General features: G+C 45.3%; 1 protein-coding gene across 1 annotated transcript in view; it reads left to right on the forward strand.

Moving 5' to 3' along the window:
• Positions 1-16,981, forward strand: part of LOC132381208 (tubulin alpha-8 chain-like) — a 52,637-nt gene extending 35,656 nt beyond the window's left edge. The window contains exons 4-5 of the mRNA XM_059950506.1: positions 11,538-12,218; positions 16,320-16,981. Coding sequence (XP_059806489.1) covers positions 11,538-12,218; positions 16,320-16,613 — 975 coding nt within the window. The 3' untranslated portion in view covers positions 16,614-16,981. The remainder of the gene's footprint in view (positions 1-11,537; positions 12,219-16,319) is intronic.
• The last annotated feature ends 5,887 nt before the right edge of the window (positions 16,982-22,868 follow it).

The following is a 22,868-nucleotide window of genomic DNA, read 5'->3' on the forward strand; positions in this document are numbered from 1 at the left end:
TGCTATAGTGAACGGTTCTATCCTGACATGTGGTGCTGTTTTAAATGGGAGTTTGTACCTTTCTCCATGTATTGACTGGTTCTCTTTTCCCTAGAGGCTGCCTGGCCTGCTGAGTTTCTTCAGCATTGTCTGTGTTGTCTGGCCACTTCAATCCACTTTCCTGACAGACCTTTGCCAGTGTATCTCCATTCATTCTACTACTGCTGAGGACTGGGGCTGATATGGAAGGTGATATTCCCAAGTAAATCCTAGTGCCTGACCCCATTCCTTAGATAATTTACCTGTAAGGTGTGTCCCTCTGTCACTGTTAAATGCGTATGGAACCCCAAATCTGGGAATAATTTCTTTCATTAATGTCTTAACCACAGTTCGAATATCATCTTTTCTAACGGGAAATGCCTCCACCCATTTGGAGAACATGTCCACTATCACTAATCGGTATTTATTACCCCACTGCAGGCATGTGCCCAAACTCTATCTGTAATTTGGCAAATGGTGTCTCCGCAGATGGCAAATGGTTAAATTTAGCAGGTGACTCTGGTAAATCTCACAGCTTCACACAAACTGCCCCACAATTACTGTTAAACCTGGCGCAAGCCATTCTTGGATTTGATGTATAATCCCCTTTTCCTACTTGTCCTTTCCCAGGTACTAGTCGAACAAGGACAGAGGAGATTCCTGGGACACACATGGCCATTATCTCTATGTTTCCACACCCCTCAGAGTCACTAAAACATTGCTCTTCCTTCCATTCACTGTTCTCCTTTAACCGGGGTCCTGTCTTGGGCGGAAATTAAAATTCACAGGTTTGGAGTACGGTTATAGGGATACAGTGCATACAGCATAGCTTTTCCTGCACCAGTGGCTTCCCTAGCAGCCACGTCAGCAGCAACATCTCCTTTCGCTGTGGGGTCTGAGGCATTAGTGTCAGCTTCACACATAATGACAGCAATTTGTTCGGGCCACCCAATTGCTTGTAGCAGATTTTTACTGTGATACGTGTGCTGGGTGAATTTTCCCATGGATGCAATGAACCCTCGATGTTGCCAGTGACCCAAAATCATGTATCATCCCGAAGGCATACCTAGAGTCAGTATGAATGTTTACTGTGTATCCTTTGGCTAAACTACAAGCTTGTTTTAGAGGAAAAAGCTTTGAGCAGACGTCCCTTGGGGAAGGGTTCCTACCTCTAAAGTATCTAATGGAGTCACTATCATTGCCTGCCAGTACAGTGTGGTCATTGGGCTTACCAGTCATTGGTAATGACTATTAAATCTGGGTTATCAAGGGGTCAGGTCATGGTGACAACCGTTACACAGTCGTGGGGTTCTGAGGACTCCGTCATAGAGACCAGCGTAGCCGGGTTGAGTGCAAGTGCTCTTTTATAAGTTTTTATTGCAACACCAACAAATTACATTCAATATAACCAGTTGCCGATTACATTTTGCCCAACTACGCCTGCCCTTGCACTTCCTCCCTCACCACCATTCAGGGCCCCAGACAGTCCTTCCAGGTGAGGCGACACTTCACCTGTGAGTCAACTGGTGTGGTATACTGTGTCCAGTACTTCCAGTGTGGCCTTTTATATATTGGTGAGACCTGGCCAAGGCTGGGAGACCGTTTCGCTGAACACCTATGCTCTGTCTGCCAGAGAAAGCAGGATCTCCCAGTGGCCACACATTTTAATTCCACGTCCCATTCCCATTCTGTTATGTCTATCCATGGCCTCCTCTACTGTCAAGATGAAGCCACACTCAGGTTGGAGGAACAACACCTTATATTCCATCTGGGTAGCCTCCAACCTGATGGCATGAACATTGATTTCTCTAACTTCCGTTAATGTCTTTCCTCCCCTTTACACCCCATCCCTTATTTATTTATTTATTCCCCCTTTTTTTTCTCTGTCTGCCCCTCTCACAGTCACTCCATGCCTGTTCTCCATCTCCCTCTGGTGCTCCCCTCCCCTTTTCTTTCTCTCGAGGCCTCCCCTCCCATGATCCTTTCCCTTCTCCAGCTCTGTATCCCTTTTGCCAATAACCTTTCTAGCTCTTAGCTTCACCCCCCCCCCCCCATCTTCTCCTATCATTTCGGATCTCCCCATCCCCCTCCTACTTTCAAATCTCTTACTATCTTTTCTTTCAGTTAGTCTTGACGAAGGGTCTCGGCCCGAAACGTCGACAGCGCTTCTCCCTATAGATGCTGCCTGGCCTGCTGCATTCCACCAGCATTTTGTGTGTGTTGCCAATTACAGTTTGACTGTTTAACCCCTCAACCTTCATCACCATGCCCCCCTCTACCTCTTATCCTCTTCCTCATCCCCAACCCTCCCCCCTTTCTACCCCCATCCCTCTCTCCTCCACCAACCAACTGAATAGTAGTGCATACACAGACAGAGCATTCCTCTATTAACAGAAGATCTTTTAAGTTAGATATCAAATTTGTCCACATTAGGATTGTGTTTGGTCGTGCATCATTTACTCCTGCTGATGATAATTCCAGGTAAGAAATGTCCAAAAAGCTCTGAAGCCGGTGAGTACTTGAAATATCATGAGGAGGTTTCCAACGCTGGACTACAGTCGTCTTAGCTGCAGTCAGGCCTGCCAGCCAGACTTTGCATGTTTTTTCCGTAAGGGAAAGGTGGGATTCATCATTTAGAAGATGTACAGTAGGGTCCATTGGTAATTGTACCCCCATTAGTTCTGTAAGAGTACTGATAACCTTCCCCCACAATCCAAACACCCCTGGACGTTCCCATATAACATGTATAGAAGAGCCAACGGTTCCGTGGGGGCAAAATGAGCAACATGGGTCAGGAACCAATCCCATTTGATGTCTAATTCTCAGTGTTAGATATGCTCTATGACAAAATTTCAAGTGTATATACCGATGATTTGGGTTCTTGAAGCACCGGCAGCATTATCCCAAATCACATTCCAGTCTGAGTCTTGTCCCAATTCAGATATGTCCCTATCCCAGGCTTCCATTCCTGATGTGGGCATTTATTTCTGGGTGTTTAACTTATCATAGGTGTATAACACTATCTGTCTTGGAACACTCTATATCCAGCTTAAAATGGGATGGTCCTTTAAGTTAGGGCAGGTGACAGAAGTCTGTGTAGGGGAACACTTTGGTTCCAGTGATCATAACGTCATTAGTTTCAACTTGATCATGGATAAAGATAGTTCTGGTCCTCGCATTGAAGTTCTAAACTGGAAAAGGGCCAAATTTGAAGAAATGAGAAAGGATCTAAAAAGCGTGGATTGGGACAGGTTGTTCTCTGGCAGGGATGTGATTGGTAAGTGGGAGGCCTTCAAAGGAGAGATTTTGAGAGTGCAGAGTTTGTATGTTCCAGTCAGGGTTAAAGGCAAAATGAATAAGAATAAGGAACCTTCGTTCTCGAGGATATTGGAACTCTGATAAAGAAGAAGAGAGAGATGTATAACATGTATAGGCAACAGGGAGGAAATAAGATGCTTGAGGAGTATAAAAAGAGTAAGAAAATACTTAAGAAAGAAATCAGGAGGGCTAAAAGAAGACATGAGGTTGCTTTGGCAGTCAGGGTGAAGGATAATCCTAAGAGCTTCTACAGGTATGTTAAGAGCAAAAGGATAGTAAGGGATAAAATTGGTCCTCTTGAAGATCAGAGTGGTCGGCTATGTATGGAACCAAAAGAAATGGGAGAGATATTAAATGGGATTTTTTTGCATCTGTATTTACTAAGGAACCTGGAATGGAGTCTATGGAAACAAGGTAAGCAAGTAGGGAGGTCATGGAACTTATACAGATTAAAGAGGAGGAGGTGCTTGCTGTCTTGAGCCAAATCAGAGTAGATAAATCCCCAGGACATGACAGGGTGTTCACTCAGACCTTGAAGGAAACTAGTGTTGAAATTACAGGGGCCCTGGCAGAAATATTTAAAATGTTGATATCCATGGGTCAGGTGCTGGAGGATTGGAGGATAGCTTGTAGTTCTGTTGTTTAAAAAAGGCTCAAAAATAAATCCGGGAAATTATAGGCCAGTAAGTTTCACATCGGTAGTAGGTAAATTATTGGAAAATATAGGATCTACTAGTATTTGGATAGACAGGGACTTATTAGAAATAGTCAGCATGGCTTTGTGCATGGTAGGTCATGTTTAACCAATCTATTAGAGTTTTTCGAGTAAGTTACCAGAAAAGTTGATGAAGGGAAGGCAGTGGATGTTGTATACATGGACTTCAGTAAGGCCTTTGACAAGGTCCCACATAGGAGGTTAGTTAGGAAGATTCAGTCGCTAGGTATACATGGTGAGGTAGTAAATTGGATTAGACATTGGCTCAATGGGAGAAGTCAGAGAGTGGTAGTGGAGGGTTGCTACTCTGAGTGGAGGCCTGTGACTTGTGGTGTGCCACAGGGATCAGTGCTGGGTCCATTGTTATTTTTCATCTATATCAATGATCTGGATGATAATGTGGCAAATTAGATCAGTAAATTTGCTGATGATACAAAGATTGGAGGTGTAGTGGACAGTGAGGAAGTTTTCAAAGCTTGCAGAGGGATTTGGACCAGTTGGAGGAATGGGCTGAAAAATGGCGGATGGAGTTTAATGCGGACAAGTGTGAGGTATTGCACTTCGGAAGGTCAAACCAAGGTGGAACATACAAGGTAAATGGTAGGACACTGAGGACTGCAGAAGAACAGAGGGATCTGGGAGTACAGATACATAATTCCCTAAAAGTGGCGTCACATGTAAAGAAAGCTTTTGGTACATTGGCATTTATAAATCAAAGTATTGAGTCTAAGAGTTGGAATGTAATGGGGAGGTTGTATAAGACATTGGTGAGACTGAATTTGGAGTATTGTGTGCAGTTTTGGTCACCTAACTACAGGAAGGATATTAATAAGGTTGAAAGAGTGCAGAGAAGGTTTACAAGGATGTTGCCGGGACTCGAGAACTAAGATACAGAGAAAGGTTGGATAGGTTAGGACTTTATTCCCTGGACCGTAGGAGAATGAGGGGTGATTTGATAGAGGTGTATAAATTTATGATGGGTATAGATAGAGTGAATGCAAGCAGGCTTTTTCCACTGAGGCCAGGGGAGAAAAAAACCAGAGGACATGGGTTAAGGGTGAAGGGGGAAAAGTTTAAAGGGAACATTAGGCTTCTTCACACAGAGAGTGGTGGAGCTGCCAGATGAAGTGGTGAATGCAGGCTCACTTTTGACATTTAAGAAAAATTTGGACAGGTATATGGATGAGAGGGGTTAGAAGGGATATGGGCCAGGTGCAGGTCAGTGGGACTAGGCCTGTTTCTGTGCTGTAATGTTCTATGGTTCTAAGTCTGACCCCCACAGAACCCTATAGGCCTTACAAGCTGATTTTACTCTAAAGTAGAAGAAAAGAGAGTGTTTATCAATTTTATATCAAGATACCAGTTCTTGAAAGCTCAGGATAGTACTTGCCCCATTAATATCTTGAAGAGCAGTAATACCTTTATCCTCCCAAATTCTGTTAGTGAATGGTTCCGTGCTCTTTTAGGAGTTGAATTTAACTTTCTGAGTAATGTGACCTCGTATCCCTTGCGGTGGGTAGTGGTGAAATGTTGCATAGCAGCTGAGCTGAGGAGCAGCATTACAACATGAGGTGTCAGTACCGGACAGGCATGCTCAGTATTAACGGGGCAGCCCTCTCGACATTACCGCTATTGCTGCCACTGCCCTTAAACATCCTGGCATTCCTCTAACCACTGGAGGCCATAGGCCATAGGACACTAGTTTATTATAGGCCACCATGTTCTTGGGTTAATATGCACTTGCGAAACCCTCCTCTTCATTCACACGTAGCTGAAACGGCTTGCTGTAGTCGGGGGCCTGTAGTAGGGCACCATTTAGTGCCTCATACACCTGCTTCATATCCTTTCCAGGTTCAGCCTGGGTTACTGCGACTCGTAGGGCAGCGTCATAGATGTGGTATTCAGCTACCCAATGTCAGCAGTAATTCATCATTCCCAGGACAGCCACCACCACCATCTGGTTTTTTTTGGTCACAGGTCTGGGAGCCTGCACAATGGCAGTCACAAGCTCCAGCCTCAAATGGAGGGTTCCCTTGTGCAGTACACACCCCAGATATGTTCCTATAGGCTGGCAGAGTTTTAATTTTAACAAGGAGGCTTTATGTCCTCTGGCGGCCACATGATTCAACAATGGCACAGACTCTTCGCTACAAACAGTCAGTGTCTGTGAGGCAACAATAACTCGTCTAAATATTGTAAACCCATGCTGCCTCTGGGCAGTAGTAAATTTACTAGATCATCCCAGTCAGTGGCTGTGTAGGCAGCTGGACTTTCTGTACAGCCCTGTGGTAGTCTTGTCTACGTATAATGCTGTCCATTATATGACCTCGTGCAGTGGTATAGAGAAAAAGGCAGAGCACAATTCAATCACCATATACCAACAGGACTCTGAAGGGATAAAGGCCAGTGTCACATTTGTGTCCAGGACTGTTGAAATGGCTTGTGCAATCTGATTTATAGCCTGCAGTCCCTGAACAAATCACCACTCACCCGGTCTTCCCGGCTTAGGGATGGGTAATATCGACATATTGCAAGGGCCTTGAGTTAGTCGCAGAACCTCTTGTTGCAATAGCACTCCTATGACAGGTTCAGTACTGCTGACTGCCCTTGGAGATAGGCAATACTGCCTGATGGAGGGTAGCCGGGCGTTTCATTTAAGAGTCACCTGATGGGGAGCTATGGATTTCACTAATCCTACACGATTCTTATTCTGTGTCCACAATACGGCATCCACCCTGTGAATACCTTGTGGATCGCTCAATTGGAGTTCTCTGTCTATAGATTACGCAGTTACTGTGATTACCCCCCTATCTGGTCCATAATAAGTCACCCGTTACCTCTCTGGTTAGGTGGTGTTCTGTATTCCAACACCTGTCTCCCCTTCGGCTGAAAAGGGGGTTTCACTCTAATCAGACCTGGGGCGGTGAATGTGTGCCCCTAAGGAAGAGTTCCTCCTGTTTTCCTCAGCTGCTATTCCCTCGGGGCCAAAGATGATCCTACCTGATAAGAATATTAACCCCCTCTTGCCTGCGTGTTGATTTGCTTGGTTTCTATAATCATCATTGGGATCTGGATCCCGAAAAGCCTCAGTACAATGAGGTGCAGTTACTAGTTTACAAATTCCAATTAAATCGTCCAGAAATCCCCCTGCTGTAATGTCAGCTTCAATTTGCTGCCGTAGCCAATTTCCGCAGCAATTTCCCTCTATACACTAGCTATAGAGAGCAGCTGGGTGCTCGGTTTCTTGCAGCAGAGTTCAGGCGGTCTGTTTTCAGGGATTTTGAGATATGATCCTTCAGAGGTACAATGAATAATAGTATCCAAGCAAATTAATAGGTGAGTTCTCAGCTATAACAAATGTTTCATCAATCAAATTATTCCCGGTCTTTCTATTTCAACAGGCTTGGACAGGAGGTTCTGTCATGGGAACTGTTGCTATTCCTACAGTCTTAATAATTTTGCTGCCTTTAGGTACTGCCATGGAAGGGTGTACGGGTGATTCTGTAGCGCAGGAATCAATCAGGGCTTGTAATCTTCTATTATCTATCTCTGTGTCTAACATGGGGTTTCTTGAAAGCCTGATAATTGCTACCTGTATTGCCCACTAATATGTGGCTCCCCCCTATTGTTGGTTAAAGGGGTTATGATTAAAGGGTTTGCGCATGGTAAAGGAGGTTTCTAATTCCCCTCTTTTGTCTTTACCAGGGTCTCTTCCCTTTTCACTCCATCTGGTTCAGCACTCCTTAGCCCAATGACCTTTCTTCCCACACCGCCTGCATACATCCTGTCTCTTGTTTCTGTGCTTGGCCCTTCTCTCAATTCACCTCTTTCTTGTTCCTTTTCTCCCCGATTTTTAAATAGTCCACTCCTATCCAAATCCTCATTAATGACATCCTCACAATTTTTGTTTTGCCATTCCAGATTGGTGAATTTTAAAGAATGTGCTAATTAATAAATGCTTGCACTATTGTTTCCCACTGGGGGGCAGGGAGGAGGGGAATCCCTGTGGTCGATTCCCAAGTACTTTCAAACTGGGCAATAAAATCAGTCATAGTCTCCCGCTTCTTTTGCTGACATCTAGTTACTTGTCCAAACTCACTGTGTTGCCTGACCCCTGCGAGAGTGATACCTTTTGCTCTGTTCATTCTGTCAGTAGGATTCCCCTCGTTCCCCGGTGGTGGGGCCCAGTACCCTCGTGGTTCCTTGGGAAATCCTGTTCTAACTTGTGGCCAGGAAATTCCATAGTCCCCTTAAGCAATGGCTGGGCATCTCCAGGTAATGGATTTAAAAATTTGGCAAGTTTGGTCCAACCAATTATGGAAGGCTGCTGGTTTGCGTAATGGTCTGGGGGCTTTGCTAATCATGTTGCGTACCTTCAACAGGGTCCAGGGTTTGAATATTGGGACTTTCCCTACTATTATGCGAGGAGCCTGGAGCAGAGAGTCTGAACTATTCACCACCGCCTCCTCAGCTTGGCCCCCACGTGCCCCATATGTTTGTGATCTTGTCACAGGTCTATCACTTGACCTGGTCTGTGAATGGTTCTACCCTCAGTCCCTGGGCCATGCTATATTGATCACCACTCCCCCACAGGGACCCCTGGTTCCCTCTACTGTTGCTGTGGACTGTCACAATGCTGGGGCACCCCGTCAGCTATTTCTATATCATCCAGAAGTTGCAGATAATAGGGAGGGGGTGCTATTTGAGGATATAGTTCAGCGCCTGAGACCGTCGGAGCCAAGAATCTTGATGGAATACCTCGGCCTTTTTGTGTAATTTTGTTCTTCCTCTTTTTTAGGTTTAACCTTCAGCGGCTGCTGTCACTTAGCTACCTCTCCCCATACGTCAAAACACCATATCATATACTCTACGTCCTAATTGGGGAAAACGTCCCCAGTTTTCGTTTCATTTTGCCAATAAGTATCTTTTTTAGATCAGAGGATCTGCCCTGAAGCCAATCCGCACCTCTCCACCCATAGAGATCTTGAGGAAAAAGTTACAGAGTACCTTCTATCTCCCATTTCCAACCAAACCTTGTCCACAGGAACCAATGGGTCACCTAAGAGTTGTCTCATCTTCCTAATATTTTTCTGTCTTCTTTCAGGTGTTCTTGTTCATGTGTGCTGTTGTCAGGGGATCAGCAGGCCACATCCTGTCGTTCGGTGCTGATCCACAATTGCTTCTCTGATTTTCTTTCTGGGGTTTACTGTTCCTGTTACCCATTTTACCTACCTGTTAATTGTTCCCTACAAAGGACGTAAACACTTAAAACATACCAAGATGTACACTCAAAAACATACAATCTTAGACTCTACACATTCCCCTTACCCTTTTCCATTGGCCAATGGGGCAGGTTCTAATCTTGAGGTCTTAATTGCCTTTGTTTTAATACCATTTTTTAATAGCTTTAGTTTTAATACTGTCTTTCAATCAGAGCTTCCAAGCCTCTTCTTCCAAACCCTGCCTTGTTCTGAGTCCAAACTTGAGGATGGTCACTGACCAGTATGTGGCAGCTCCACTCCCTACCCCGGTCTTGACTTCGATCTTTCAAGCAGGTCTCATGGGTAGGTACCCTGGACTGATCTTGACAATAAGCAGGTTTTTCAAATGGGTTCATTGGGATCCCATCCTTTTCACCAGATTCTGTTGCAGAATTTAGTACCAGTCAAATAACAAAGTAGGCAAAGACCTTGAAGCTGGTTACCACCTTTATTTCGTGTACTCACGTGTCTCCACCAACACAAGAATACTGTTCCAATTTATACCATAAATCTAATCACTCTAGGTAAGACACAGTTTTTGCAATTTACACAACATTAATACAGGCTCTGCTAAAGGGTTTCGGCCCAAAACGTCGACTGTACTTTTTTCCATAGGTGCTGCCTGACCTACTGAGTTCCTCCAGCATTTTGTGTGAGTTGCTAGGGTTTCCAGCATCTGCAGATTATCAGCAGACCAGGCAGCATCTATGGAAAAAAGTACAGTCGAAGTTTCGGGCCAAGTCCCTCTGATTTCCAGCATCTGCAGATTTTCTCTTGTTTGTAATCTGTTAATCACATTACCTCTCAACAATTAGCATCTATACAACCAGTTCCTCATTGATGACATGATCGATTGTTAGTACAAAGAAGATAGACCCATTCTGTTTTTTCTATCATGCTATCCCCATGATTCTCCCAATCCCCAGTCCTCAAGCTTAACCCACCCTCTCCCCAGGCAGTCTCACCCTTCCCCTGTCACTATACAAATCATTGACAATTCCTCTCAGTAAACACAAGAGGTTCTGCAGATGTTGGAAATCCAGAGTAACACATACGAAATGCTGGAAGCAGCATCTATAGAGGGGGAAAAACAGTCAACATCCCAGGATGAGACCCTTCATCTTCATCTTGCAATGAAGATGAAGTCGAGTAAGGGGGAAGGTGGGTGAGTAGGGGAGCAGGAAATGAAGTAAGAAGCTGGGAGATGATAAGTGGAAGAGGTAATGGGCTGAAGAAGAAGGAATCTGATAGGAGAGGAGAGGGGCCATGAAAGGAAGGTAAGAACTGGGAGGTGATGGGCAGGTAAGGAGAAGAGAAGGGGTAATGGGAGTCAGAATGGAGAATTGAAGAGTGAAGGAGAAAGGGAGAGGAATTACTGTGTTAATGAAATTGGTTCATGCAGTGAGGTTAGAGGTTTCCTCTCCATAGATGCTGCCTGACCTGCTTAGTTCCTCTAGCATTTTGTGTGTTACTCTAGATTTCCAGTATCTGCATTATTTCTTTTGTTGTTTTCTCCCCTAGGAGGTAGGATTGGTTGTTTATTCTCGGACTGCTGTTTACCTCTTCCACCTATTCGCTCCCATCTTCTTAGTTCATCCCACATTCTCCCTCACCTGGTTTCACCATCACCTGCCAGCTTGTACTCATTCTCCTCTCCCGCCCTTCTTATTATGGCTTTGCATTCCCCTTCTCACATGTCAATACTCTACTGCAAAATAAAACCTCTCTCAGATTGGAGAAGCAACACCCATATCCCATCTGGGTAGCCTCCAATCTGATGCATGAACATTGATTTCACTAACCTGGTAATTTCCCCTCATCCTCCTTCTTTCTTTTTCCATTCTCCTTTCTCTTCTCCTAACCCACTCATCAACTCCCTCTGGTTCCCCTCCTTCTTGTCTTGCTTCCATTGTCCACTCTCCCCTCCTATCAAATTCTTCTTCCTTCAGCCCTTTACCTCTTCTACCTATCCTTCACAGCTTCTTACTTCACCCCCTCCCACCCACCCACTTACCCCCTCACCTGGTCTCACCTTCTATTTTCTTATTCTGGCTACTGCTCCCATCCTTTCCAGTCCTGATGAAGGGTCTCACCTGAAACGCTTATTGTTTATTCATTTCCATAAATGATGCCTGACCTGTTGAATTCCTCCAGCATTTTGTATGTGTTGCTCTGGATTTCCAGCAGCAGCAGACTCCCTTGTGTTTATCCTTTATCTTTTTCAGTCAGACCAATGCATGGGTCTCCAAGGCTTCCTGATATTCCACAGCTTTGGTGGAGGTACGGGATCTGGCTTCACCTCCCTGTTGATGGAGCGTCTATCCGTCAATTATGGGAAGAAATCCAAGCTGGAGTTCGCGATCTACCCAGCTCCACAGATCTCCACGGCCGTGGTGGAGCCCTACAACTCCATTCTCACCACTCACACTACCTTGGAGCACTCGGACTGTGCCTTCATGGTGGACAACGAAGCCATTTATGATGTCTGCTGTAGGAACCTCGACATAGGTCGCCCCACATACATCAATCTCAATCGTCTGATTGGCCAGATAGTGTCCTCCATCACTGCCTCACTTCGCTTCAACGGGGCTTTGAACATCGACCTGACAGAGTTCCAGACGAACCTGGTCCCCTACCCACGCATCCACTTCCCATTGGTCACCTATGCGCCCATTATCTCTGCAGAGAAGGCCTACCATGAGCAGCTGTCCGTGGCTGAGATCACCAATGCCTGTTTTGAGCCTGCCAACCAGATGGTGAAGTGCGACCCTCGCCATGGAAAGTATATGGCATGCTGCATGCTGTACCGGGGTGACGTGGTGCCCAAGGACGTCAACGCTGCCATCGCCACCATTAAGAACAAGCGAACTATACAATTTGTGGACTGGTGTCCTACTGGGTTCAAGGTGAGTGTCGTCAAAACACCCCTCCTCTTACCCACAGCCCTTGTATCTCACTCTCAGTGAAGGTTAACTCAATTCCCTAAAGGTTAACTTGCAGGTTGAGCTGCTGGTAAGGATGGCAAATGCAATGTGATGCTGAGGCTTTATAAGGCACTGGACAGATCACACTTGGAGTATTTGGGCTCCTTATCTAAGAAAGAATGTGCAAGTAATGGAGAGGGACCAGAGGAGGTTCACAAGAATAATAATAGGCATCCGTTAGTCTCGTGAGACCATGGGTTTGCACCTTGGAAGTTTTCCAGGGCGCAGGCCTGGGCAGGGTTGTATGGGAGACTGGCAGTTGCCAAGCTGCAAGCCTTCCCCTCTCCAGTGTTGTCCAAGAGAAGGGCACTAGGACCCAAGCAACTTGGCACTGGTGTCGTCGCAGAGCAATGTGTTGTTAAGTGCCTTGCTCAGGGACACAACACGCTGCCTCAGCTGAGGCTCGAACCAGTGACCTTCAGATCACTAGACCAATGCGCCAACACGAGAATATTTCCAGGAATAAAAGGTTAACATATGAGCGTTTGATGGCTCTGGGCCTATACATGGAGAATTTAGAAGGAAGAGATGGGAAACCTCATTGGAACCTATTGAATGTTGAAAGGCCTAGTTAGAGTGCATGTGGAGAGGATGATTTCTATAGTGCGAGAGTCTAGGACCTAGGTTGTCTAGGAGTCTAGGTTGTCTAGGTTGTCTAGGTTGTCTAGGAGTCTAGGTTGTGCGAGAGCCACAACCTCAGAATAGAAGGCCTTCCCTTTAGAACAGAGATGAGGAGGAATTTCTTTAGCCAGAGGGTGGTGAATCTGTGGAATTCTTTACCACAGATGGCTGCGGAGGCCATGTCATTGGGTATATTTAAAGGGAGGTTGATAGGTCCTTGGTTGCAAGGAGAATGCAGAAGAGTGGGGTTGAGAGGGATAATAAATCAGGCTTGAAGGAATGGAAGAGCAGACTCTGGGCCAAATGGCCATAATCTTATGAAGCAGAAACAAAATATCCCTTCAACTTCCATCAGATAAGAGAAACTCAAGTTTTCCAGTCAATGCATTTTACAGCAGTTCCATACTAACAATTCTCTGAACACCTTCAGAAGGAGAGAGAGGGAAAGTGAGGGGCTGTGTGCGAGGGAAGGGTTCGATTGCTGTTACAAGGTCAGCACAATATCGTGGACCGAAGGTCTCCTCGGAAAGTGGAAGTGTTTGCTTTGACCATGTAGAATGTATTCTGAGACCACAAGGGGTTTATGTGATGTACACTCCCAGGGGGTTTATGTGATGTACGCTCCCAGGGGGTTTATGTGATGTACACTCCCAGGGGGTTTATGTGATGTACGCTCCCAGGGGGTTTATGTGATGTACGCTCCCAGGGGGTTTATGTGATGTACGCTCCCAGGGGGTTTATGTGATGTACGCTCCCAGGGGGTTGATGTGATGTACGCTCCCAGGGGGTTGATGTGATGTACGCTCCCAGGGGGTTGATGTGATGTACGCTCCCAGGGGGTTTATGTGATGTACGCTCCCAGGGGGTTGATGTGATGTACGCTCCCAGGGGGTTGATGTGATGTACGCTCCCAGGGGGTTTATGTGATGTACGCTCCCAGGGGGTTTATGTGATGTACGCTCCCAGGGGGTTGATGTGATGTACGCTCCCAGGGGGTTGATATGATGTACACTCCCAGGGGGTTTATGTGATGTACGCTCCCAGGGGGTTTATGTGATGTACGCTCCCAGGGGGTTGATGTGATGTACGCTCCCAGGGGGTTGATGTGATGTACGCTCCCAGGGGGTTTATGTGATGTACGCTCCCAGGGGGTTTATGTGATGTACGCTCCCAGGGGATTGATGTGATGTACGCTCCCAGGGGGTTGATGTGATGTACGCTCCCAGGGGGTTTATGTGATGTACGCTCCCAGGGGGTTTATGTGATGTACGCTCCCAGGGGGTTTATGTGATGTACGCTCCCAGGGGGTTGATGTGATGTACACTCCCAGGGGGTTGATATGATGTACACTCCCAGGGGGTTTATGTGATGTACGCTCCCAGGGGGTTTATGTGATGTACGCTCCCAGGGGGTTTATGTGATGTACCCTCCCAGGGGGTTTATGTGATGTACGCTCCCAGGGGGTTTATGTGATGTACGCTCCCAGGGGGTTTATGTGATGTACGCTCCCAGGGGGTTGATGTGATGTACGCTCCCAGGGGGTTTATGTGATGTACGCTCCCAGGGGGTTGATGTGATGTACACTCCCAGGGGGTTGATGTGATGTACGCTCCCAGGGGGTTTATGTGATGTACACTCCCAGGGGGTTTATGTGATGTACGCTCCCAGGGGGTTTATGTGATGTACACTCCCAGGGGGTTTATGTGATGTACGCTCCCAGGGGGTTTATGTGATGTACGCTCCCAGGGGGTTTATGTGATGTACGCTCCCAGGGGGTTTATGTGATGTACGCTCCCAGGGGGTTTATGTGATGTACGCTCCCAGGGGGTTTATGTGATGTACACTCCCAGGGGGTTTATGTGATGTACGCTCCCAGGGGGTTTATGTGATGTACGCTCCCAGGGGGTTTATGTGATGTACACTCCCAGGGGGTTGATGTGATGTACGCTCCCAGGGGGTTTATGTGATGTACGCTCCCAGGGGGTTTATGTGATGTACGCTCCCAGGGGGTTGATGTGATGTACGCTCCCAGGGGGTTTATGTGATGTACGCTCCCAGGGGGTTTATGTGATGTACGCTCCCAGGGGGTTGATGTGATGTACGCTCCCAGGGGGTTTATGTGATGTACGCTCCCAGGGGGTTTATGTGATGTACGCTCCCAGGGGGTTGATGTGATGTACGCTCCCAGGGGGTTTATGTGATGTACACTCCCAGGGGGCTTATGTGATGTACACTCCCAGGGGGTTTATGTGATGTACGCTCCCAGGGGGTTGATGTGATGTACGCTCCCAGGGGGTTTATGTGATGTACACTCCCAGGGGGTTTATGTGATGTACGCTCCCAGGGGGTTTATGTGATGTACGCTCCCAGGGGATTGATCGTTCTTGCAGATGGAACAGAAGCACAGTCTGAGTGCTCCAAGGTAGTAAAGAGGGGTGTGAGTGGTGCAAGTTCTCCTGAAGTCAAATACCATCAAAACACCAGTTTGCATTTTCGGGAAGACTTCAGGTCTTTCTCATCAGGCAAGAAGTCATGAGGGCAACTGGGGAAGGAAAGTGACTTCTGGGCTTGTCACTGACATCAACATCAGAGTATATAGTATGTCGTGAAATTTGTTGTTTTGCAGCAGCAGTACATTGCAATACACAAGTTTTAAAAATTATCAATTACAGTAAGAAATATATATAATTTTATGTATCCTTATAACCCTGATTGTAATGTAGAAATTGCAGTGTACTGCTGCCACAAAACAAATTTCATGACATAAACAGGTCAGTGATTTTTAAAAAACCTGATTCTGGTTCTGATTAGATTTTTTTTTATCAACAACTAAGGATTCAAGATAGTTTATTGTTATTCTGCAGTATACAAGTATAAAGGAGAATGAAATGTTTGTTGATCCAGATCTGATGCAGCATAAAAGAAACACACAATAACCATAAAGAACACAAACACAAGAGGTTCTGCAGATGCTGGAAATCTAGAGCAATACACACAAAATGCTGGAGGAACGCAGCAGGCCAGGAAGCGTTAATGAAAATGAATAATCTGTTGACGTTTTGGGCTGAGACCTTTCATCAGGAAAGGAAAGGAAGAGGGAAGACTCCAGAATAAAAAATATGGGGGGAGGGGAAGGAGGACAAGATAGAATGTGATAGGTGAAACTAAGTGGGTGGGAAAGGTAAAGGGCTGGAGAAGAAGGGAATGGATAGTGAGAGAAAGGGAAGGAGTAAGGGCACAGGAGTAAGTGATAGGCAGATGGGAAGAAGAGGCAAGGGGCCAGAGTGGGGAATAGAAGGGATGGGGAAGGGAAAATACACAAATAAATGTAAATATAAAGCAATCCTATAAACTACAGTGTACAATAAGTCCTACAATGGCTTTTGCTCCTCTAATTGTCAGGTTGGGATCAATTACAAGCCTCCCACCGTGGTACCAGGGGGTGACCTGGCAAAGGTCCAGCGAGCCGTCTGCATGCTGAGCAACACAACGTCCATAGCTGAAGCCTGGGCACGCCTGGACCACAAGTTTGACTTGATGTACTCCAAGCGTGCATTTGTCCACTGGTTTGTGGGTGAGGGCATGGAAGAGGGAGAGTTTGCAGAGGCAAGGGAAGATCTGGCTACGCTGGAGAGAGACTATGAAGAAGTGGGGGCAGACTCCTTGCCAGAGGAAGCTGATGGAGAAGAATACTGAAAGGCACATTCTGGCTGTAATAATCAATGCATATACTGTACAAGTTGCCTTGTGCACCATGTAAACTGCAATGAATAAAGTTCAAGATTGTTGTTTTAAGACTGTAAGACATAGGAGTAGAATTAGGACATTCAGCCCTTTGAGTCTGCTCTGCCAACCCATTTTGGATAATTTATTATCCCTCTCATTCTTCTGCCTTCCCCTGTAACCTTTGATGTCCTTACTCAGGTTGACAGGTATTTTGTTAGTGAAGGCATCAAAGGCTACGAGAAGAAGGCAGGAGAATAGGATTGAGAGGAATAATAAATCAGCCAGGAAAGAATGGAGAAGACTGGATGGGCTGAATGGCCTGAACCTGCTCCGCTGTATTATGGTCTTATTATCTAATCAAGAACCTATCAACCTGTCCTTGCTTTAAATATTCCCAATGACTTGGCCTTCACGGCTGTCTGTGGCAATGAATTCCACAGGTTCACCATCCCCTGGCTGAAGAAATTCCTCCTCATCGCTGTTTCCAGACTATTCTGGAAGCTGTGCTCTCTGATCCTAGACTCCCCCACTATCAAAAACATCCTCTCCACATCCACTCTTTATAGGCCTTTCAATATTTGCCAGGTTTCAATGAAATACCCCCTTCATTCTTCTGAACTCCAGAGTACAAGCCCAGGGCCATCAAATGCTCTTCATTCATTAACCCTTTCATTCTTGGGATCAACCTCATGAATCTCCTCTCAATGCTCTCTGATACCAGCACATCCTTTCTTAAATGAGGGGCCCAAAACAGCCCACAAAACTCCAGTGCAATCTGATAAACTTAGTGAAGCCTTCTAGAACCTCAGCATTACATCCTTGCCTTTATATTCTAGTCCTCTCAAAATGGTAATGTAGGGTTTACTTGAGAATAACCCAACACCATTGAGAGACTAAGACAGCATAGTATGATGCGCTTCCAAATAACAAAGTTCCAAGTCAAAAAAGATACATTCAATAATTTATTACAAAACCAATAAAGATGCATGATGTGGTAACGATAAAAAACTAACGAAGCTAAATTAATTATCTTAGCATTCAAATCAGTGCAACTAAGTGTTCCAATTAGTAAAATTAGCATATTTAAGTAATCAACAAAAAATATTTTTCTCAGTGGCTCACTCCCTCTGGCTAACAACTAATGAACCCCAAGTATGAAAAGGAAACTACACGCATTTGCTTATACAGCACCCCAAGCCAAGGGACAGATAACCAAAATAAAGATGCCACAAAATATGGACAGAAAATAGATACAACTACATACTACTAAAATAGGATTCATAAAATCTTCAAGGACAAACATCTTAACATTTATACGCAAGTCCTGTTTCTTCTTCCAGACAAGTCATGTAACAATCATCTAGGCCAGAGGTTGCCAGCACTGTGCCTAGTACAGAATGATCTTTACCATCACTCTCATGAAGATTCTAGCGCTGTAACTCCTCAAACCCTGTAGAAGACCAATCTTGTGCATACCTGTTGCACAAATCGTCTTCTATCTGGGAAGACTTGAATGACTCTTCTCAAGATCCATGAGTTTCGAGGTGCTGTACCGTCAACTATGGGCAGAAGTACCATCAGTCCAATACACTGAGTCATGAAGCTGCATGTGCAACTCCTTCCTCCACAGTGTATCCAAACGGCTTCATATTGTATCAGCAGTGAGCATACAAGGGATGGAAACTGACTAGGTTTTCTCATGATAAAGCGCTATACACCTGGGAATGCATGTTGTGCAACAATAAGTGGCTACTGCTCCATAACCATCTTCGTTTGTGTCTGTAAAGTAGTGTAACTGCGCAGCAGCATCTTCTCTAAAGTCCAAGGGTTTCAAACATCTAACAACCTTGAAGTCTTCCAACTGACAGAGTTCTTTCAGCCAGTTTGTCCACTCATGAGCAGCTGATGTTGGTACAGTATCATCCTGGCAAAGCCTTCTCTTAAATAGATCTTGTAGGATCTCAGCTGATAGCACCATTGGACTCAAGATTCCTAAAGGATCATAGATGGAACTAACTGTGGAGAGGCTCCCCTTCTGGTGAGCGGTCTATCTTGGATCGTGATGTTAAACTTGGAATATCAGACTGAATGCACCATTGCAAACCCTGTTAGGGAACTGGAGCAGGAGCTGGATGACCTCTGGATCATTTGGGAGACTGTGCAGTTTATAGATAGTAGCTTCTGGGTGGTAGTTACACCTAAGGAACAGGGCACAGGTAATTGGGTTAATGTCAGGCGAGGGAAGGGGAAAGGGCAGGTAGTTCAGGGTTCTCCTGTGGCCATTCCCCTCCAAAACAGGTATACCAATTTAGATACTGTTGGGGGGAGGGGGAGATGGTTTACCTGTGATAAGCTGTGGCAGCCGGATCTCTGGCACTGAGTCTGCAGTGCAGAAGGGAGGGAGGAAGAAGAGGAGAGCAGTTGTGATAGGGGACTCCATAGTCAGGGGTACAGACAGGTGATTCTGTGGTCGTGACAGAGACTCCTGGATGGTTTGTTGCCTCCCGGGTGCCAGCGTCATGGATGTCTCTGATCGTGTGCACAGCATTCTGAAATGGGAGGGTGATCAGCCAGATGTCGTGGTACACATCGGTACCAATGACATAGGCAGAAAGAGTCAGGAGATCCTGAAGAGTGAATACAGAGAGCTTGGTAGGAAGTTGAAAAACAGGACCTCGAGGGTAGTAATCTCTGGATTGCTGCCTGTGCCACATGAGGGTAAGAGTAGGATGCTCTGGCAGATGAACACGTGGCTGAGAAACTGGTGTAGGGGGCAGGGTTTCAGTTTTCTACATCATTGGGACCTCTTTTGGGGCAGGTGGGACCTGTACAAGAGAGATGGGCTACACCTGAACTATAAGGGGACCAATATACTTGCAGGGAGGTTTGCTAGTGTTATTGGGGAGGGTTTAAACTAGATTTGCAGGGGGATGGGAACCAGTGCTAGAGGAGATATTGGAATGGGGGTAAAAATAAATGATGTTAGTAGTTCATGCAAAGTCACAAATAGAAGGGTTGTGTGTGGTGGTAATAATCCTCTGAGGTGAGTATATTTCAATGCGAGGAGTATTGCGGGGAAGTATTGTCAGAAGAGCTGAGAGCCTGGATTGACATGTGGAATTATGACATCATAGCCATTACTGAAACTTGGCTACAGGAGGGGCAGGACTGGCAGCTCAATGTTCCAGGGTTCTGATGTTTCAGACGTGATAGAGGCAGAGGGATGAAGGATGGGGGGGGGGGGTGGCTTTGCTAGTCAGGGAAAATATTACAGCAGTGCTTGGGCAGGACAGATTAGAGGACTTGTCTACTGAGACCATATGGGTGGAGCTGAGAAACAGGAAAGGTATGACCGCATTAATGGGGTTGTATTATAGACCACCCAATAGTCAGCGAGAATTGGAGGAGCAAATCTGCAGAGAGATAGCAGACAACTGCAGGAGACAGAAAGTTGTGATTGCAAGGGATTTTAATTTTCCACACATTGATTGGGACTCCCATACTGTTAAAGGTCTAGATGGGTTAGGGTTTGTGAAATGTGTTCAGGAAAGTTTTCTAAATCAATATATAGATGTACCAACTAGGGAGGATGCAATATTAGATCTCCTATTAGGAAGAGAGTTAGGGCAAGTGACGGAAGTGTGTGTAGGGGAACACTTTGGTTCCAGTGATCATAACATCATTAGTTTCAACTTGATCATGGATAAAGATAGTTCTGATCCTCGGGTTGAAGTTCTAAACTGGAAAAAGGCTGAATTTGAAGAAATGAGAAAGGATCTAAAGAGCATAGATTGGGACAGGTTGTTCTCTGGCAAGGATGTGATTGGTAAGTGGGAGGCCTTCAAAGGAGAGATTTTGAGAGTGCAGAGTTTGTATGTTCCTGTCAGGGTTAAAGGCAAAACGAATAAGAATAAGGAACCTTGGTTCTCGAGGAATATTGTAACTCTGAAAAAGAAAAAGAGAGAGATGTATAACATGTATAGGCAACAGGGAGGAAATAAGATGCTTGAGGAGTATAAAAAGAGTAAGAAAATACTTAAGAAAGAAATCAGGAGGGCTAATAGAAGACATGAGGTTGCTTTGGCAGCCAGGGTTAAGGATAATCCTAAGAGCTTCTACAGGTATGTTAAGAGCAAAAGGATAGTAAGGGATAAAATTGGTCCTCTTGAAGATCAGAGTGGTTGGCTATGTATGGAACCAAAAGAAATGGGAGAGATATTAAATGGGATTTTTTTTGCATCTGTATTTACTAAGGAATCTGGAATGGAGTCTATGGAAACAAGGTAAACAAGTAGGGAGGTCATGGAACTTGTACAGATTAAAGAGGAGGAGGTGCTTGCTGTCTTGAGGCAAATCAGAGTAGATAAATCCCCAGGACCTGACAGGGTATTCCCTTGGACCTTGAAGGAGACTAGTGTTGAAATTGCAGGGGCCCTGGCAGAAATATTTAAAATGTCGGTATCCTCGGGTCAGGTGCCAGAGGATTGGAGGATAGTTCATGTAGTTCCGTTGTTTAAAAAAGGCTCAAAAAGTAAGCTGGGAAATTATAGGCCAGTAAGTTTGACATCGGTAGTAGGTAAATTATTGGAAGGAATACTAAGAGATAGGATCTACAAGTATTTGGATAGACAGGGACTTATTAGAAATAGTCAGCATGTCTTTGTGCATGGTAGGTCATGTTTAACCAATCTATTAGAGTTTTTTGAGGAAGTTACCAAGAAAGTGGATGAAGGGAAGGCAGTGGATGTTGTATACATGGACTTCAGTAAGGCCTTTGACAAGGTCCCGCATGGGAAGTTAGTTAGGTAGATTCAATTGCTAGGTTTTCATGGAGAGGTAGTAAATTGGATTAGACTTTGGCTCAATGGAAGAAGCCAGAGACTGGTAGTGGAGGATTGCTACTCTGATTAGAGGCCTGAGACTAGTGGTGTGCTGGGTCCATTGTTATTTGTCATCTATATCAATGATCTGGATGATAATGTGGCAAATTGAATCAGCAAATTTGCTGATGATACAAAGATTGGAGGTGTAGTGGACAGTAAGGAAGGTTTTCACAGCTTGCAGAGGGATTTGGACCAGTTGGAGGAATGGGCTGAACTATGGCAGATGGAGTTTAATGCGGACAAGTGTGAGGTATTGCACTTCGGAAGGTCAAACCAAGGTAGAACATACAAGGTAAGTGGTAGGACACTGAGGAGTGCAGTAGAACAGAGGGATCTGGGAGTACAGGTACATAATTCCCTAAAAGTGGCTTCAGAAGTAGATAGGGTCATAAAGAAAGCTTTTGTTATATTGGCCTTTATAAATCAAAGTATTGACTATAAGAGTTGGAGTGTAATGGTGAGGTTGTATAAGACATTGGTGAGACCGAATTTGAAGTATTGTGTGCAGTTTTGGTCACCTAATTATAGGAAGGATATTAATAAGGTTGAAAGAGTGCAGAGAAGTTTTACAAGGATGTTGCCAGGACTTGAGAAACTGAGTTACAGAGAAATGTTGAATAGGTTAGGACTTTATTCCCTGGAGTGTAGGAGAATGAGGGGTGATTTGATAAGAGATGTATAAAATAATGATGGGTATAGATAGGGTGAATGCAAGCAGGCTTTTTCCACTGAGGCCTGGGGAGAAAAAAACCAGAGGCAATGGGTTAAGGGTGAAGGGGGAAGAGTTTAAAGGGAACATTAAGGGGGGGCTTCTTCACGCAGAGAGTGATGGGAGTGTGGAATGAGCTTCCAGATGAAGTGGTGAATGCGGGCTTACTTTTGACATTTAAGAAAAACTTGGACAAGTATCTGGATGAGGGGGGTTTGGAGGGATATGGGCCAGGTGCAGGTCAGTGGGACTAGGCAGAAAAATGGTTCAGCACAGCCAAGAAGGGCCAAAAGGCCTGTTTCTGTGCTGTAATGTTCTATGGTTCTGTGGTACTCTCTCCACCAAAGGAAGGTCTTGATCCAAATCTAAATCCTTCATCTCCTTCACCCTTTGCACTTCTGGTATCACAGCTAGCACACTGTTTGTTGCTTTGTGAATTGAAAGCTGCCTTTAGCACAAATGTATACGAGATCATGATAGAAGGTCGCCACTGCTCCTCAGAGGACACTGACACCAGGTCATCATCAACATAGAAGCAATGCAAAACCTTGTACACTGTCTTGCAGCTGAAATGTTCTCATTGCCTTCTGCACATTTCCTAAGAGTGAAGTTGGCACAGCTCAGTGATGAAAT

Source organism: Hypanus sabinus, chromosome 25 (assembly GCF_030144855.1).
Source record: "Hypanus sabinus isolate sHypSab1 chromosome 25, sHypSab1.hap1, whole genome shotgun sequence".
Taxonomy (NCBI): Eukaryota; Metazoa; Chordata; class Chondrichthyes; order Myliobatiformes; family Dasyatidae; genus Hypanus; species Hypanus sabinus.